Source organism: Bombus terrestris, chromosome 13 (genome assembly GCF_910591885.1).
Source record: "Bombus terrestris chromosome 13, iyBomTerr1.2, whole genome shotgun sequence".
Classification (NCBI taxonomy): Eukaryota; Metazoa; Arthropoda; class Insecta; order Hymenoptera; family Apidae; genus Bombus; species Bombus terrestris.
This window is the reverse complement of record NC_063281.1, coordinates 13,191,095-13,208,708: the sequence shown is the minus strand read 5'-3', so window position 1 is coordinate 13,208,708 and position 17,614 is coordinate 13,191,095. Positions and strand designations below refer to the sequence as shown.

At 34.5% G+C, this 17,614-nt stretch overlaps 3 protein-coding genes across 9 annotated transcripts; 1 reads left to right on the top strand and 2 right to left on the bottom strand.

Moving 5' to 3' along the window:
* Window positions 1-918: 918 nt before the first annotated feature.
* Window positions 919-16,042, top strand: LOC100645728 (PAT complex subunit CCDC47). 5 transcript variants are annotated; one of them, XM_003400314.4, is made up of 6 exons: window positions 919-1,086; window positions 2,538-2,646; window positions 2,874-3,595; window positions 3,775-3,878; window positions 3,962-4,070; window positions 4,307-7,535. In XM_003400314.4, exons 2-6 carry the CDS (start codon window positions 2,575-2,577, stop codon window positions 7,044-7,046), a joined length of 3,747 nt encoding a protein of 1,248 aa, XP_003400362.1. In that variant the 5' UTR covers window positions 919-1,086; window positions 2,538-2,574; the 3' UTR covers window positions 7,047-7,535. The 5 variants fall into 5 exon arrangements, with proteins under 5 accessions (XP_003400362.1, XP_048267308.1, XP_048267309.1 ...); XM_048411350.1 differs by lacking the exons at window positions 919-1,086; window positions 2,538-2,646; window positions 4,307-7,535 and adding exons at window positions 12,618-13,614; window positions 13,692-13,863; window positions 13,976-16,042 and having other exon boundaries at window positions 3,577-3,595; XM_048411351.1 differs by lacking the exons at window positions 2,538-2,646; window positions 2,874-3,595; window positions 3,775-3,878; window positions 3,962-4,070; window positions 4,307-7,535 and adding exons at window positions 12,618-13,614; window positions 13,692-13,863; window positions 13,976-16,042 and having other exon boundaries at window positions 931-1,086.
* LOC100646197 (kinesin-like protein KIF3B) lies at window positions 8,085-11,756 on the bottom strand. The gene is made up of 2 exons (XM_003400069.4): window positions 11,405-11,756; window positions 8,085-10,673 (listed from the first exon to the last, which is right to left on the bottom strand). Exon 2 carries the CDS (start codon window positions 10,648-10,650, stop codon window positions 8,473-8,475), a length of 2,178 nt encoding a protein of 725 aa, XP_003400117.1. The 5' UTR covers window positions 10,651-10,673; window positions 11,405-11,756; the 3' UTR covers window positions 8,085-8,472.
* Window positions 15,425-17,466, bottom strand: LOC100646800 (PI-PLC X domain-containing protein 2). 3 transcript variants are annotated; one of them, XM_048411360.1, is made up of 4 exons: window positions 17,376-17,466; window positions 16,895-17,087; window positions 16,659-16,762; window positions 15,425-16,357 (listed from the first exon to the last, which is right to left on the bottom strand). In XM_048411360.1, the coding sequence occupies exons 2-4, from the start codon at window positions 16,972-16,974 to the stop codon at window positions 15,504-15,506; spliced, it is 1,038 nt and encodes a 345-aa protein (XP_048267317.1). In that variant the 5' UTR covers window positions 16,975-17,087; window positions 17,376-17,466; the 3' UTR covers window positions 15,425-15,503. The 3 variants fall into 3 exon arrangements, with proteins under 3 accessions (XP_048267317.1, XP_012170853.2, XP_012170854.2); XM_012315463.3 differs by lacking the exon at window positions 17,376-17,466 and having other exon boundaries at window positions 16,895-17,111; XM_012315464.3 differs by lacking the exon at window positions 17,376-17,466 and having other exon boundaries at window positions 16,889-17,098.
* Between the last annotated feature and the right edge of the window lie 148 nt (window positions 17,467-17,614).

The following is a 17,614-nucleotide window of genomic DNA, read 5'->3' as shown; positions in this document are numbered from 1 at the left end:
TCTCCTTCGGATTTTGTCGGAGAAACTCGGTTTCGATGCTTGGAAAATACTTTTAATGCGCGCGAATCGAAATATCATATTTAATGGCAAATGAATTCTAATAATTCTGTATCGATAAATATCGCGCAGAGGTTTATTTATTGAGACCCTTAACACGACAGAAAAAAGTTACATTTGAGCGTGTTTCGGATTAAAAACAATTCCAACTTTGAAATTGAAAACTGAAAGAGTATAAAAGATTCAAATTTCACAAAGTTGTGACATAGTTTCTCGGCATCCGTTTACAAAGGCAAACATACCAAATAGCTTTTCGATATTTTTGATCTACCGATATATCTCAACTAAAATATTGGAAAACTTTATCGGAAGCATAGTAGCTCGGTAAATAATGTAGAGCTTTCGAATACGATTTTTCGCATATTTTCTAGAATTTTATGAAAAATTGAATAACGAATGTGTCATACCTTCATATTTATATCAGTTTAATGAACGTATATACAAATTTGTTGCTGCGACATATTCGATACTACGAAATACAATATTTTAACAGCATTATAAAAATTTATATCACTTCTATCGATAAGAAATTCAAATTGAAAACAAATGTAAGGAAGAAATGAAAAGGAACAGAAGAAACCTCTTTGATGTTACTTTTTTCTATGTGTATAAACATCTAGAAACAGAATTTATTATTTATCTTATTTTCGTTTCAGATGTATAATTTATTTAAATATATATATATTTAACAATATTTTGTAGCATGATTCAACAGCGATTTTCATTCAAATTTATTTAAAAATGAAAGCACACATCATTAACTTCGTCGGTACACATACGCATAAATGTATATATTTATCGGGTGTTGTAAAAACAGGAAAAAAATTCATGTTGGTAATAAGGTTTTCTACCAGCAATTAATTACCGAACACGACCTCTATATGCAGGCCAGTCATGCGCAGATCTTTGCTCGTTGAATATTTCTTTTTCGATATGGCTACCGAAAGGTTTTGTCGAAAACAAAATTAAGGAAGCAAAAATCTACACGGGCAGAATTACTGAATATGACCATCGTGCATTGGTAATTTGGTAAGTCAAGCTTATTCTTTTTATTTCGATGTTATGAGAGGTTATAATTTAAGGGTAAAGTCGTCGAAAGAAATGAAAAAAAAAAAAAAAAAAATAGCAGTGTAAAAGGGAGAATTAATTAAAAATCAAGGGTTCGCCATTTGGCTATGATCGCTTGATTGCCAAAAATTAGCGACGCGAGTGAAAAATACCACTGTATTATATTTTTATGGATTAAATCGATCGAACAGCCTTTTGGTTACCTGTATTACAGGTTGTTCTGAAATTTTCATCATGATTTTGTTATTCCTATTATGTTATTAGCAGCATAATTTGTTTAAGCAAGCACCGCTTAATAAAAAGACACACATTGTTTATATAAGTCTCGTTTATTCTCCTATTAACAACAAAACTCACAGCTTTATTCGTATTAGCTGTGTTCATTCTATATATAACATGATTTTATTTCAACCTGAATGGCTATGTTTTTCTCTTTTTATTATCAGTCGCAAAGTAATTTTAAATATTAACTTTGTGTGATGTTAGTGTCTTTACATGGTGCACTTTGTTTAATGTTTTGTGGTACTTGTGTATCCTGGAAACATTATTGGAAATATGAGGTTTCCTTCCTATCGGTAAGTAGCTAGGGATTGATTCTTATATTCCAAAAAAATTATAAGTAGTAGTAATAGTAATAATAATAACATAAATTACTTCTTATTTTAAAAAACAAATCTCTTTTAATATGAATTCCTTTAGGAGCCCAATTGCATTTTAGAGTTGTTAGCCTAAATGTGTAAGTACATATATAAAACTTGATTTACATTATGAAGTGTGTTATAAGAACTTGTTTAAAATGTATTTAAGTATTTGTGTTGTATTTTCTATTGCTGAAATTATCTATTCAGCAATATTTTACAGCACTTATAAGCAGTTAGCATTAAGCTATTTGCTTTCAAACATAAAGTTATAATAAACCTATTTAATATAAAATTCACTCTATGGAAACTTCACGTTTAAATAATATTATATGTGTATGTAAATTGTTTTATATACAATTATTATATTGTAGTATATACAACACTAAATGGGTAAGTATAGTTTTTTTAAATTTGTAGCTTTATCATAACAAACGTTGAAAAAAATAAATCACAAATGATTAAATGAAATTGCTGCTGCAGGGTTGGCTTATAAAATAACATTATTACTCTGTGAATATATCGTTTCTACAGATATTAGTGAACATTGACTGTATATATATTACTTTTATAATTTCAAGTTTTCTTTAGAGTAACTATATATTTGTTTCCAATTTATTATTTATAATTAATCAATAATTTATTTTTCTATACCATTAACTTTATGTACTTTATAGTAATTGTAGTGCAATTAACTAATTCTTATACTTTTACGCCAGCCCTAATGCTGCATTGTTATCATTCTCAAACATGATAGCACTTTTATATTTTCAGAAAACTCAGCAACAGTTTTTCATAGACGTGGTGAACCATGCAAAACTTTGATGATCTTGATATAGAGGGACGCAATCCCTCTCATTTATCTGAAGCAGATAAAGAAAAGGTAATGCGTAATAGGAATTGTTTGTAAAAGATATTGTTATTTATTAGAACCTTAGATATATTGTAATACATACATACAACATATCTAATCCAAAGCAGAATTCACAAAGGAAATCTATGTTTCTGCTATAAAAAATCTTCTACTACTTTCATGTTCAAATTAATGTTATATATTTATATTCTGTGATATGTTATCTGCCCATTCTATAAAATGTTTATATTTCACAGGAAGAATATGATCGAAAACGTTTAATGAGGAGCAGTGTCACTGCCGAAGATGGCACTCTCAGACCTGTATATTCTGAGACAGAAGATGGTGATATATGGTGTCATATCTGTAATATTGCTCTATTTGGAGCTCATAAATTACTAAATCATAATATGTGTAGTCGTCACAAAATGAAATTAAACGAATGGCCATACCCAGTATTATTATGGTCCAAACGGTCAGATATTGTGAAAACAGCTCCACCTGTTCAATCAACGGCTATTGGTGATGGCTTGGCACCTGGAGAACCAATACCACCTGGCATGGAAGATCAAATAACTAGAACAACTACGATTCAGATGAGTCTGGATCGACATAGAAGTTCACCGCTTGTTGGTCTTGAATATCTGCTTGAACTGGTCGATAATGACTCTTGTGAACCCAGTTATACATGTGTTTTGTGTGATAAACGAGGTGATCCTCGCACTGTTATGGCTCACATTACCAGTTATAATCACAGAATAACTTACCTAAATAGACATTTCCCAACAATATCGCGAGCAATTATGGAATTACCGCGTACTCCTAATTATAAGCGTGGAGCTAATGAAATATCTGTGTTAGTGGCAAAGAAGATCGAAGAACGATTTGGAAGATTACAACCGCAGTTGGTCGACAAGAATCAATTCGAAAAGAATAAAATGCAATACATCAAGAGGGTCTATCAGGATTATCATTTTAGGTAAGTCATGATATTTACCTTTCCACATTTTCGGCTTTCTATACGGTCGAACATTATACGAACGTCGGTTCGCGTGATTTTACGAATGTTTATGAACGTGATTCAACAAGGTGCGCGTTAATGATCTTCGTAATTTAATTTACTTTTCCTTTAAATCAATGGCTGTTTCCTACGTGCAGGGAAACGCCAGAGTTAACATTTATGGATGTTTACGATGTGCGATGGGTAACAAACTTTGAAGAGAAGATGGCAGAAATGACTGGTAATAGTAGTTCAAAGAAAGGTGAGTATATGACAATCTATATATTCAATGTATATCGTTTGTGTATTTACAAGTATTGAATCGTTCAATAATCTTGTATTAAGATTCTCAACCTGCCAATGAGAAGCAAGACAATAAACATAAAAGTGAAGATAAGAAAAACGAAAAATCATCGCCGAAGAAAACAGACTCGAAGTCAGATACTACTAAATCGTAAGTTAATGCTTACCTTTGATTACGAATTGTGTATATAATATTTTGATTTAACAGGATTCGTTTAATGTTTTTGTCAATATTTAATTTTTGACATTTTCTTCGTTTAAATAAATTTGATGAGTAATATGATAATCCAGAAACAATATAGATATATGGAATATGATCATATGCCTTCCTTCGTTAATAAAGCCACTCAAAATCAAGTGTTGAATTAATGTTTTGTCTTTTTTTAGGGGTTTCAAGATCCGTATTCTCACAAGGGATAAATTAAGTATTCGTAAACCCCTAGATAAAGACGAAGAGAACGTGAAAAAGTCCCCTAAACGCCCCTCCGACGAGACGAAATCTCTCTCGTCGCTTTCGAGCATATCAAGTAGCCCATCGCCATCGCGTTCGAGATCACGATCACCTATTCGTAATCGTAAAGCCAGTTCAGTAGAAAAAAGTGGGAAATATCGTAGTAGATCGCGTTATTCGCGAGATCGTACGCGTTCTCGCACTCGTTCACGTTCACGTTCCCCAGAACCTCTTAGGGAGCGAGATAAGTGGGACAAATATCGAGAACAAATTAGACGTGCCGAAGAAACTCTTGATCGCGCGTTGAAGTTCCACGAGAAAAACCCAGAAAAGCATCCATCCTATCCCGACGAATGGAAAAAGTTTTGGAATAGGCGATATAAAGAATTACAAGCCGAAGGTAAAGATCCGAGCAAACATGACTTTAAACCGGAGTGGATCGAATTTTGGAATAAACGAATGCGGGAGATTCATAACGAACAGTTGCAACAGCGGAAGGAAGAGATCAGGAAACGATTAGAATTACCGGAAGATAAGCCACCGGAAAAATGGATTCCATCGAGCAGGCGCGACCGATCGCCTAAAAGAAGTCGCCATCGTGTGGAGAGCGATGACGAAGTGGAGTATGTCGGTACGAAAACAATAAAGACGGATTATTATGATCGTCATGACATTAGGGAACGTGATTACGCTTACTCTTCATACATACGTGGAAGAGGAAGCATGTATAGAAGCACTTATTATCCTCGAGGAATCCCACCACGTACCAGACCGATACATTACGCTACACCATATCCGGTAACAGACAAGTCTCCGAGCCCTATACCAGACGAGGTATTGACCGAGGATTTAGAAGTTGTCGGTTTATTGCGATTACTTACGGCACTAGAGGGTCAGTTAGGTTCTCTCGGGCCAAAGATAGTATCCCTTCTTTCGAAAGCGTTAGCAGCGGAAAAAGCGAAACCTAATTCTGCCGAAGAATTACTATATGACGAAGAAGTGTCTGTACTATTTGAAACAGTTAAAGAAAAATTAAAAGGCCAATTATTCGCGGGAATGATAGAAAAAATGGCCATAACGCCAACAAAAACCGCGATACAAAACATTGCTCAATTGCTGCATAAGGCGACAGAAAACAAAAAGAAAATGGAGGAGGAGAAAAAGAAAAAACACGAATTAGAAGCTGCCAGATCGACGAGCTATATGCCTAGAACAGCTATCTACCAAAGGCCGGTTGAGATAATTACACCCGCCATTAAGTCCGAACCCGTTAGCGTACCTGGTGTCGGAACTGTAGATAAGGTAGCTATAGCTCAACAGATAGCAGCTGCTTTGGTAGCTCAAGGTAGATCTAACGTGTCGCAAGAAGAGTTAGAAACTCTCATTAACGCAGTTGTAGGAATGGCTGAGGCATCTAAAAATTCTGATAAACCAGTAACTACCGCAGATTTCGTTAAAGGACTATCAAGCGGAAGTAATACTCTACCTGAGGCTACAACGCATGCTGTACCTACTGTTTCAGTAACAACGGTGGATACAGTTGAACGCCAAGCTTCTAGAATGGAGAGTTTATCGGATTCAGACTTGAAATCGCTTTTACAGAACTTTAAAGACCTGACCACTCAGGAACAACACGGACTTATTAACTTTTTAAAGAAGTTAGAAGTAACCGATCCAGTTCGAGTAGAAAAGTTAAGAGCGTTTGTTAATTTGGGCATGACGTCGATAGCGTCAGCGGTACCAAAAATAAAATCTCCAACGCCAGAAAAAATGGAGATTACTTCTAAGTCGAATAGGAGTATTTCTCCATTCTCCGGACGTAAGGCAAATCAAAGTCTCGTAGAGGAGGAAGATAAATGGAAACCTAAGATAGATATGTTCGCGAACGATGACGAGGAAGAACAACAGATCAAAAATGACAATGACGATAAACAAAAGACGAAGTTGGATTTATCAGATGATGATGATGATTACACGTTTGAAGATATATATAAAGCAGCGGATAAAAATGTTAGTGAGAATGAAAAAGCAAAGAAAAAGTCACGAGCGTTTTCGAAATCATTGTCTAATTCGCCGCGATCATGGACGCGCTCTCATTCGCGTTCGAGATCACGTTCTCCCGTAAGATCAAAGGAATTAACGAAAACTAACGACCCAAATGCGATTTTAAACGAGACGAAGCGACTGATAGCTAACATAATGGGTGATCTTCCAAACAAATACGTGCCAAAATCGCATCTACCACTCGGAAACGATAATTCTGAGAAAAATATGGCGAAACCGATAGATTCAATGTCTAATACATCAACAGCTTCAATGCCGAGTTTTTATAATCAAGAATATGTTCAAAATAATCAACAATCTTGCTCCCGTCCACAAGGACCTTCTTTAAGTTATCCAAACATGTCCAATCAACAATTCCAAAATTATCCTCAACAAGTTTATAGTGGTAATCAGGGTTACATGGACAATAGTTATAATTATCAAGGATACGGTGGTCTAGGGAATCAGGGTCAATACAGTGGACCGTCTATGACATCGAATCAATATCCGACTCAACAAAATTACGATACATCAGCTTACGTTGGACCGCCCACGGCTCATTCTTCCAGTTATTCACAGCAACAACAACAACAACCATATGGAAATTACGTGCAACAACAGCGTTTCTATTAACGTGATATTCGATTTACAGGCTATTAAGAGTATACAGAAATTTTACATAATTGTAAAGCTATTTACAATTGTTATGCGATTTTTACCTTAGATACTATTGCAGTGTCTAATGTGAATGTTTAAATGTTACTAGTTCAGGAATCCTAATCAAGGTTTAGAGATGATCAGGATCCTGTTGAGTTTATAATTTAACAGAATTGATGTAAATACGTTTTAATATAGCGCTCTTTTTCACTACTACGTTAGTATAATAACTTTTTCACTACTACGCCAATCAGAAGTACCCTGATCATTTCTACAGGAGAGAAAAAAGGTTAATAATACGCTTATTTCATTGTCACAGGACTTCCCGATATATTTCACATTTACATTTGTCGTTTCTCTTCGTGCAGAAAAATTTATTTCCCCGTCGTTTTTTATACGTTTATAATCGCGCATCTCTCCCTCGTCGGTAACGAGAAAATTAAATACATAAAAAAAAAAAAAAAAGAAAAAACAATGAAATCTTTCTTAAAGTGTATCGCGTACAGGCGTGGAGTGAGTGTTTCTAAAGATGGAGTGTTTTTAAAAAACGATCAATGTCAACGGGATGAAAGTAAGTAAAGAAAAAAAGAACTTGAAACGAAAAAAACGACTACTCTATATTACAATTTTGTTATGCTAATTTTAATTCGATCAATTGTTCATCGTTTTATAATTTAGCAGTTTCAGATACGTGTGATAAAATATCAAAGGAGTCGAAAATAATGATGTTATTTTTACAAGCACTTTTAATGTTTAAAAAAAATATATAAATATATACATAATATCAAGGGTAACTATATGTAATTTTACAGTAAAAAAAGAAAAATTGTAAAAAGCATTAGATTAAATGAGTAAACTATAATATTCATTTGTAAATACTTTTAAGCGTGTAAGTTTTTCATGTATCTGCGAAACTACAAAGATACAAAAAATCCTTAAACTCGATAATGGTACTAGTGAGATTAAAGCACATAAGTTTAATTGTATAAAGAAGGAAAAAAACACATAAACGAGTTATATTTCTTCTTATGTTTCGTATTTCTATTCTAACAAATACTACAAAAAAGGCAAACAAAAATTACGCATTCCAGTCTTCATAAACGAATAGGAATCTGACTTGGACACAGAAATAATCGATATATTAATACCATGTGGCTGCACAGTGCACACTGACTAGAGAGTTACAAAGATTTCGGCTATTTCGTGCCTATCGATGCACACAGACTACCATGTGTCGTATCACAACGAATCGTATAATTATATATATATATATATAATTATATTAATATATATAATTATATACATATATATATATATATATATTAATCAAAGCTCACGATGCGGTTCGTACAATATTTACACGTTTCTTTACAGACTTTATCGGAACGTATTAAAAAATTGTCTACTTCGGTACAAGACCTCTCATCTTTGGATAAACCGGCGCTGGGATTTGAGGGATCTTTCCAACGCTTTTAGGTCGTACTTTCGCGGATTGTAAACGTGGTTTCGATCTAAGTTTCGCACTAGACGCATCGACGTCGATGTCTCCTTCGTCTCGCAACGCTTCTTCGAGAACAGCTTGAATCGTAGGTGCGATAGCGGGTCCTTGATAGTCTAACGTTGTTCTAGCTGGCATATCTAGGTCTAGATTCAATATATTTTCACCCGCATAACGACTACCTCCTCCCATGGCTAGAGCAATTCGGGCATATTCGGAGACTGGCCTACGGGCACCAGGAATCGACGTGGGTCTCCTTATCAAGTCTACGCTGGATGGTTCTGTTTCCTTTACTACCCAGCCGTCTTCCTCTTCGTCGAGGTGAATTCTCGATAGGATCTTATTCTTCTCTTCGTCGGGAATGAAATTCTCGATTATAAGATACTTTAGTTTTAGTTCCTTCATTAGCTCGTGTTGAGTTTGTTCCAAGTCTCTTCTGTCTCTGTTGAAGTCGTTAGTGACGTCCTCGAGTTCCTGCTTCAGAACTTGCAACTTATTGAAACATTTCCTGAGCTTCCTCGACTTCACATCCACTTCTTGTTGCAAGTTCGAATAAGTTTCTTTCACGCCTAGCATAGTTAGCTCTTCGTCCTCCAGTTTCTGTTGCATTTCGACCTCTCGTTTCTTTCTCTCGGCAATTTCCGCGGCTTTCTGTTCTAGCGTTCTCTGTTGTTCGTTGGTATGGTCAATGATATTCTTACCACCGCAAAGCATCTTACTTTCCAAATCCTTTATTCTCATTATCAGTGCCTCGGTCTCTTGCTTCTCGGCTTTCAATTGTTCCGCAATTAATTTCTTATCCGTCTCTATTTTATTATCCTCTCCCCGACTGTCTTCCGCTTCCGACTCTGAGTCTATGGCTTCGTCTCCCTTCTTTCTCTTCGACTTCTTCTTTCGTCTTTGCACAGTGCCCTTTTGCGCCAGCTTCTCCTTCAATCGACCGATCTCTTCCTGATACTGTCTCAATAGCGCGTCCTTCGGATCTTCGTTTATTTTTGGTTTGTTCTTAATGTTCTTCGCCCGATTCGCGTACCGTAACGTTGTCAAAGACTCGTCGTAATTGTAACTAGCGGGCCCAATGTTTGCAACCATAATGGTCTTCGAGTTACCACCTAAAGAGTCCTGCAGCAGCCGCGTTAACTTGGAATCTCTATACGGCACGTGCGTTGTCTTGCCGTCTACCAGGGCCGAAATTACATTTCCTAGTGCTGATAAGCTCAAATTGATTTTACTGGCTTCCTTGAGTCTCTCGCCAGAGGCTCCAGTCTTGCTTTGCCTTTCACTGCCCGCCAGATCTACCAGGTTCAAACGACCCACCCTAATCCCACTGCTATCATCGATCGATCCCATTTCAATAGTGATCAAAAATATCGCGTGCGACCTAGAACTATGTTCGTTCATATTCGTCGCGCCAATGGTTCTATTCTGATTTCCGGTGTTCATCAACTGCTGAATTTCAACGGCGCTCTTGCACACCGACGTGGATAGGTCTTTAACGAATACACCAGTGTCTGGTTTCTCCTTCAACTCGAATCTGAGACTCTGATCGGGCTGCAAAAGATCGCGAATCTCTTCCTGATATATTTCAAGGTAACTAGCTCTCACCAGGTATTGCATGTTCTCTGATCTGCCTATGTGATTAAAAATATGCTCGAACGATCGTGGAATTACACCGCGTCTCTCGTGATCGCTCTTCAGGCCCTCCATGGTGTACGTTTTGCCTGTTCCGGTTTGGCCGTAAGCGAAGATGGTACCGTTGAAACCGTCAAGAACCGAAGATACCAGTGGCCTGACCGTTTCCTCGTAGAGGTCTTGTTGGCTGGAATTCCAGTCATAGACCGCATCGAACGTGAAAACTTTCACATTGTCGGTGGAAGGATCGTCCCGCGGATGACGAATCTCGACCACTCCCCTCGAAGGGAATACGTCGACCACACGCGTATAACCACGGGCTAACTCCTTCTCGTCCATCGGTCTGCAACGCACGACCACCTGGACGCGCTGGGTCACGACGTCCGCCGAGCCGCTCGTCTTCATGCTCTTCTTTTTCCAGGTTTTCAGCTGGTTGTCCGACTTATCCATGTTGACGGCTGATACGACTTCACCTGAGAAAAACGCAACGGTGAGACTCTGGACTCGAGCACGCACGCAACTACTTTGCAAAATCAATACTTAATCCCATTCGACCCATTGCAAAACCGGTGAAATTGTGAAATAACCGTATCGTAAAAAGTGATAGTTGATCTTGTAAAGAAAATGGATAATATCGTGTTTTATGAATTAATAAAGGTTTTATGGAAGTAACGTGACGTCTCGTTTGTTTAATTTTACGATTGTACGTATACTTCTTAGCAATTGTTGCCGTTAATGGAAAAGTGACGAACAAGGCGCCGGTTGACGTAACTGTTTGTACTTGCGTGATCTTTAGCGTGTAGGAGTAGTGTGTAGGATCCGCTGCATGGTCGTTGATTAATCGAAACACAATTGTTTTATTCCTCCGAAGAAAGCTAAGTATCCGTTTTTTCGTTAACGACAAGGAGCGAGAATACCCGTAAGCATCTCGTAATTCACGCATATTCCGATTTCTTTTTAATTACGAATTAGAATTAAGCAGAGAAATCGTAAAAATTGCGTTGGAATGCGGCCGCGGCTTTGTTAATGTTTAGCGAGAAACTTTCTTGATTTTTCGAAGCATTCTTTGACTAGATGCTCTGTTATTTTTAACGGGAGAAAAAGAAACGAAAGTACGTACACGTAGTACACCTTAACCAAACATCGCGTGACACGTTCTACATAAATGTCGGGACTGTATATTTTTCCAACAATACACACTTACCTTCTGAAGTTTCTCAAGACAACAAGCGCACGCACGTACAAGACACGTTACTATTAAGGTACGACGATTTTTCGTCGTATCCGCATGTTACCCTTATCCGCAAAGTATTGATCCATTATTTGCTTTCTAGGATTTACACTAACGCGCGCTCTTTTTATTTCCACTTGTTCGAACAGTTCTAATTCGTGGGTTGGTCTGAGTTCCTCCTTTAATCAGAGCACGATGCTCGAGCGAATCATTAGAACGATTGACGATGCATTGCGATAAAACGCAGAAACAACCGCATCGTATTTTGACAGGAAAAACGTATTACAATCAAGCGTGCGCACTGAACTTCCCTCACTCGTTTCCACGGACTTACTGAATCGATCTCTCGTTTAATCACTGGATATATTTCTCAAGATAGTCGTGTCGATGTTGGTATACGAAAGTTTGTAAAAAGAAATTTACTTTATCGACGAATCGCATTTTCATTTTTTTAAAACCTTGAAGGAAATAATAATATTGATATAAGTTATTTAATTCACTTTAGAAAAGTTAATCGATATAATATTATCTGAAGAATACTATGACAGTAAAATAATAACTATTTTTATATAATTTTGTGTTTTTTTAATTAAAGTATGTGAATGCGGTCGTATGTATATGCATACGTATACATATATATATATATATATAACTGTTTTATTCGAGAATTATTACGTTATGTATAACAAATATTTCACATTTGGGAAATATTAAGTAAATTTCATAAATCAAAAGGCAATTAAAATATTATTCTTATCTATAACAACGATCTTTTGATCAAGGAAATGACGTTTTAGTTTGTAGTTAGCTTCGTGGCGTGCAAGTCACCTCGAAAGGGTGCTGTGACAGTGTTATTACAAACATTATTACATTTAATTAGTAACTGAAATCAATGTTGAAAAGTTAGAAGAGTTTTATATAGATTTACAGTGAAGTTAGTATAATACATTAAATTGATAGGAGTAAACATTCTTGTTGCATAAAATCATTCCACTAAAAGCTTTTTCAGCACTTCGTATTTTAGCCTGAAAATATTATTTTTGGGAATTACTTTTATATAATTATTTTAATAGCAGATTATTCGAAGTTACCCGTTTCAAACAGAATAAATATAGAATTATATGTATAATTCTTTTTCAGTTTATTGTTTTAATGTCCTAACTCTTTGCTGCTTTCTCTGTTTCAGACAAAATGAAATTGTGGTTAGTTGTAGTTCATATCATCTTGGTCGCAACCAACATATGGGTCACAGCACATTTTCATGAAGAGCTTCCCAAAGACAATGAATTTGCAGAGTTTGAAGATTTTGAAGAAGACAGGCCAGCTCAAACAATCAATGATCACAATATAGAACACCTTAAAGAATCAAATAATAATCAGGATTTCGACGAGGAAGATGTTCTAATTGTGGATGGTGATAGTGAATTTGATCATTTCCAAGATGAAGAAGAATTTGAGGGATTAGATGCAGCTGGAGGAAATGCAGGGCCAAAAAGTGACGAACCTTCTACTTTAACAATCACAAAAATACCGATTCATCTGGGTCCAAGATGGGATAGCTTTTACTTAGAGATACTAATGATTATTGGGCTATTAGTATATTTTATCAATTATGTAGCAGGACGTTTTAAAAATGCCCATATAGCAGAGGTGTGGCTCATGGAGCATAAGCAGCTTTTGCTGGATAATTTCTCTCTTGTTGGAGATACAGGAAAATCAAGCAAAGATATGTCTGAAAGTTGTTTGGTAAAAGAAAGTCAGTCTCATTATAGCTTGTATTGTTCAGGGAGAGTTGGGTGCGATTCCATGTTAATTGAATTGAAATTAATTAAGAGGCAAGATTTGGTTGCGGTACTAGCACAGCTTGTGAAGCCTCAAAATGATCAGGCCCATATACGTGTAGAATTAGCAAAAGATGAAACAGATAGTTTTGTATTAGCAATAGCTACAAAAAGGACTGCAATGCATTTAGTACGTGACATGGCTGATATTAATGTTTATTGTCCAGAAAAGAGGTCAGGGGAAAAATTTGGTCTTCCATCAGGTTTTTATGTAATGTCTGAAATTGCTGAAGCAGCATCAGCTATTTTAGATACAAGAGTTTTACAAACATTTTCAAAGTTTGCACCATATATAGATTACATACATATTAGTGACCAATTTAGTGGTCCAAAACAACAAGAGTAAGTATCAAATACATTTTGTTTTAAGAATAATGTTTTTCTTGCTTCATGTTGCCATACCTTTAATTTCACTTTAGAGATACAAGTCAGCTAACAATGCCTGAAGTAAAAAGAGTTTTACTTGTTGGAATAAATATAAGTATTAAAGGACGTACCACTAATGCAGAAGGTCAAGAAAAATTAAAACTCCTTTTACAATTAACCTTCTATTTATTAGATAAATTACGTCGTTTTAAATTATCCAAAGAGGTTTGAACACACACACACACATATATATATATATATATGTATTTTTTTAAATTATATTACTATTCTAATTTATACTGTTGTTTTATTCATTGAAATTTCATTCTATTTTTAGGGTAAAAGCAAAGCGGATAAAAATAGATTAAGAGTAGAGGAAGCATTTTTAAAAACAACTCATGCAGCCAGAGCTGAAGCAGCTGCACACCGAAGAGAAGAACGTCGTAGAGCTGAAAAGGAACGTATATTACAAGAAGAAGATCCTGATAAACAAAGAAAGTGGGAAGAAAAAGAACAACGAAGACTGGCTAAAAGACGAGCACCTAAAATGAAGCAGCTTAAGGTGAAAGCATTATGACGAAATAAAATTAACTAATTATAGAGAATTTGTTAAAACTTTTGAAGAGCTATAAGTTGCTCAATTGAACTGCCTACTTAATTTAACTCATATAACAAAGCTGTATCATTTCAACCATATTTACGTATTTCTTACAACTATCAAAATTTCATTAAATAGCTTTAAATTGTCACAAAGGTATAGTAAGTGCATATTACATACTTAAAATCGACCTCTGTGAGATAAAAATACTTTTATATTTTTTATTTATGATATATACCTCCATTTTGTTTTCCTGTTGAAAATATATCTCATTACTGTTACATATTTATTTTGCGCATAATTATTATAACTTGTCAAATAAACCATAAACTCAACATAATATGTTATAAAGATCTTTGACTTGATAAAAGTGCAGCAACATATTATGGAGATAATATATATAATTGTTGTTTTGGACTGATTAATATTACTTATTGCACAATTTTTGTTAAAATCTATCCGTTTATGTTATAAATATTCTTACTAAATATTTATATCATAATAGTAGACCATAACTATAAAAAATTTTTCACGTCTGTATGCTTTCAATCATATTGAAATATGATGTTCGTAAATCATATTAAAATACTTAAAGCATATTCTTTTGATTAATTAAATAATAATATATATGTATATATTAATCAAAGTAGTTAAAATTAAATAGAGTAAAATATAAGTGAAAAATGGAACAAAAATATTAAGAATATAGGATATAAGTATAAAATATTAGTATGAAATTTATATTGATTTATAGAAATTAAATATTGAATAATAATGATATGATGTTACATACTATTTCAGTGTGCATGAACTGAACATTTAAACGTGAAACTTTATTCAATATTTTTTAATCAATTAGCTAAATGTCATAAATATTATTCTTAAAACACTTTTTTTATCAACACTTTTCGGGCAAATCATTGTTATTTCATAGTATTATATTTACATAGATTAAAAATTATAAGTAAGGAATGTACTGCAGCCATTGATATTATGATGTTATTAAACTTTAAAAGTTATGCGAGGATTTTGAACAAAAATGAAATATTTAGATTTTTAATAAAGTAACGTGAACATGAATTTATTATACTATTTATTATATATACAGATACTTCTTTAGAAGTAAAATAAATTTTTCATTGAAAATGTATGATACAAGAATATCTAAAATAATTTTTCATAAACAGATTGCATTGAAATTGTAAAATTCACATTCAATTTGTATGTACATATGTGCATTCGAGTACAAGATATTTCACATGGAATATTATACATTGAAATACAATTTTTTATTAGTATCGATGACTGTCTTACAAAATAAAAAGTTGTGATCAGATATAAAATCAGCTATAACGATATTTAGACCACCATGGCCAGGTCGTTTTTTATTTATCCACGGAAGAATTGCTTTTTGACACGATGGTACTAAATCTCTCTGCAATGTACCGCATAGATGTTTCAATACATAAGGAATATCAGGTGTTAAGAGGCATTGTGATACAAAACCGATTTGTAATGGTCGCGTCTTCAATTCGATATCTAAAAAGTTTATAAGCTCGTTAACGTTAACAGTGTTAGGCCATGGAGTACGCCACAGTCCACTTGGCCATAAATTTTTATAATTTTGTGCATATTCGTTTCGGTAAATGACGATGACTTGGTACTTTTCCAGGTTAAGCCAATGTAATGTGATGTGATTAAACGTAAATGCCATGGGGCATAATTTTGTTTGAAATATTCGGAAAATCGTCTCAACGAGATGGTGATGATCCATTTCTGAGAATGAATAAAAATGTTGAAAATCTAGGATTACGATCTCGTTATTGTGATAAGACAACCATTCTGCTATTTCATGGAGTGGCTGATATATTTTCGATCCGTACAAGCCATGAACAAAATAGATATTCCCATCCATACGCTTCGTCGCCACGCGTAAGTCTAGATATCGAATTCCACCATTGAGCTGATCCTTGATGCTTTCATGTTGTGTAATGGACCAATTAAAAATAACAGGTTTTGAAACCAACGAACAATAGCGACCAAGAGCTCTGATGTATCTTGGCTCGTCGGGTCCCACGTCACTGTGCCGATTTATGGTATAAGTCATCGTATCATGAGAACCTATTAGAAGTTATCAATTTATATTACATCTACTAATTTTATAATTTTGAGGTCAATATAATTGTATGAAGCGGGATCATTAGTTTTTAAATATATCGAAACATAACTGACAATGTGATTCAAACATTTTCATTTGATGTAAAATTTTGTGTACGTCGAAAGAAATTCTAAATTTGATATTAATTAATTCTTCTATATCTAATAAAATTAAATGATCTCTTTAAAACTTCGAAATATAAATATTAGTTTTCTAGCTTCTAATATAGATTTTCATAAAACGAGAAAATATTTTGAAACTTACCAGGTATCGCCAAACGTATTATGGGGAGGCTTTTCAAAGCTTCTGGTAGCCGAGTCATCCAGTATTCTAGTTCCTCGTCTACGGTGGAGTTCTTCCGTTTTGATCTGTGTGAAAAATTATTGACACCTTTAATTTCATATTCCATTTTATTATATATTTAGTGTCAATGTTGTAGAAAATTTCCTGATGAACTATTATAACGAAAGGACGAAATGATGTAGGTGACGTACACCTACTCGTCAAATGACTCGTCAGTAGATGTTCTCCATGCTTTATATCGCTTTTTCAAATTAACGTTCCCACGGTGATGGTGCATTAATCACCTCGCACCTTCTTCCGACACACAACTGGACGGTACAGATTCATAGAACCTAACCTCATGGTCATTCGGTTATTCAGCGTCCCTCTTTTCTACAACCGAGAAGTTAACTGCGGGAATGAGTTCATTAGAAAAAAGATACTGTTAACGACACGCTGTCATGATATTTATTTATATAAAAAGATCTTTGAATGTTCTTTTTTTGTGAATTATTGTAGTATTCTCAATATGTATGATTTAGAAAGAAGTGTTTGACACAAATAGTACGATTATATTAAATAATTCTAAAGATAAAATTTAGAGAATTAATTCAAAAATCTAAATAGTGCATGTGAAATTTTATTTTTCATTGAAATTTAACGAGAACAGTATTTTATTTTATGGAGCTACAAACATACATCACATAACATCACGGACGAGGTACTGGACAATGGTATACAATATTAATGTAATTTTGTGCTATATTGAGTCGATAAAGTCGCATATGACATACAAATGGTAAGACAGTCAGGTTATACATATTATATTCAATATTCATTGAGAAATTTCATTCGACAAATGAAATTAGAGAACGGATACCTTATTTTCTCTGACATCTATGCTTCAAACTCAGTATTAACTTTATGCAATGTAATAT

Coding starts and splice junctions, on each gene's coding strand:
- LOC100645728 (XM_003400314.4), top strand. CDS start 2,575: ATGCAAAACTTTGATGATCTTGATATAGAGGGACGCAATCCCTCTCAT. Junction 2,647..2,873: donor CTGAAGCAGATAAAGAAAAG/GTAATGCGTAAT, acceptor TATATTTCACAG/GAAGAATATGATCGAAAACG. Junction 4,071..4,306: donor AAGTCAGATACTACTAAATC/GTAAGTTAATGC, acceptor GTCTTTTTTTAG/GGGTTTCAAGATCCGTATTC.
- LOC100646197 (XM_003400069.4), bottom strand. CDS start 10,650: ATGGATAAGTCGGACAACCAGCTGAAAACCTGGAAAAAGAAGAGCATG.
- LOC100646800 (XM_048411360.1), bottom strand. CDS start 16,974: ATGCACCATCACCGTGGGAACGTTAATTTGAAAAAGCGATATAAAGCA. Junction 16,763..16,894: donor ACTGACGAGTCATTTGACGA/GTAGGTGTACGT, acceptor TTTTTCACACAG/ATCAAAACGGAAGAACTCCA. Junction 16,358..16,658: donor AATACGTTTGGCGATACCTG/GTAAGTTTCAAA, acceptor AACTTCTAATAG/GTTCTCATGATACGATGACT.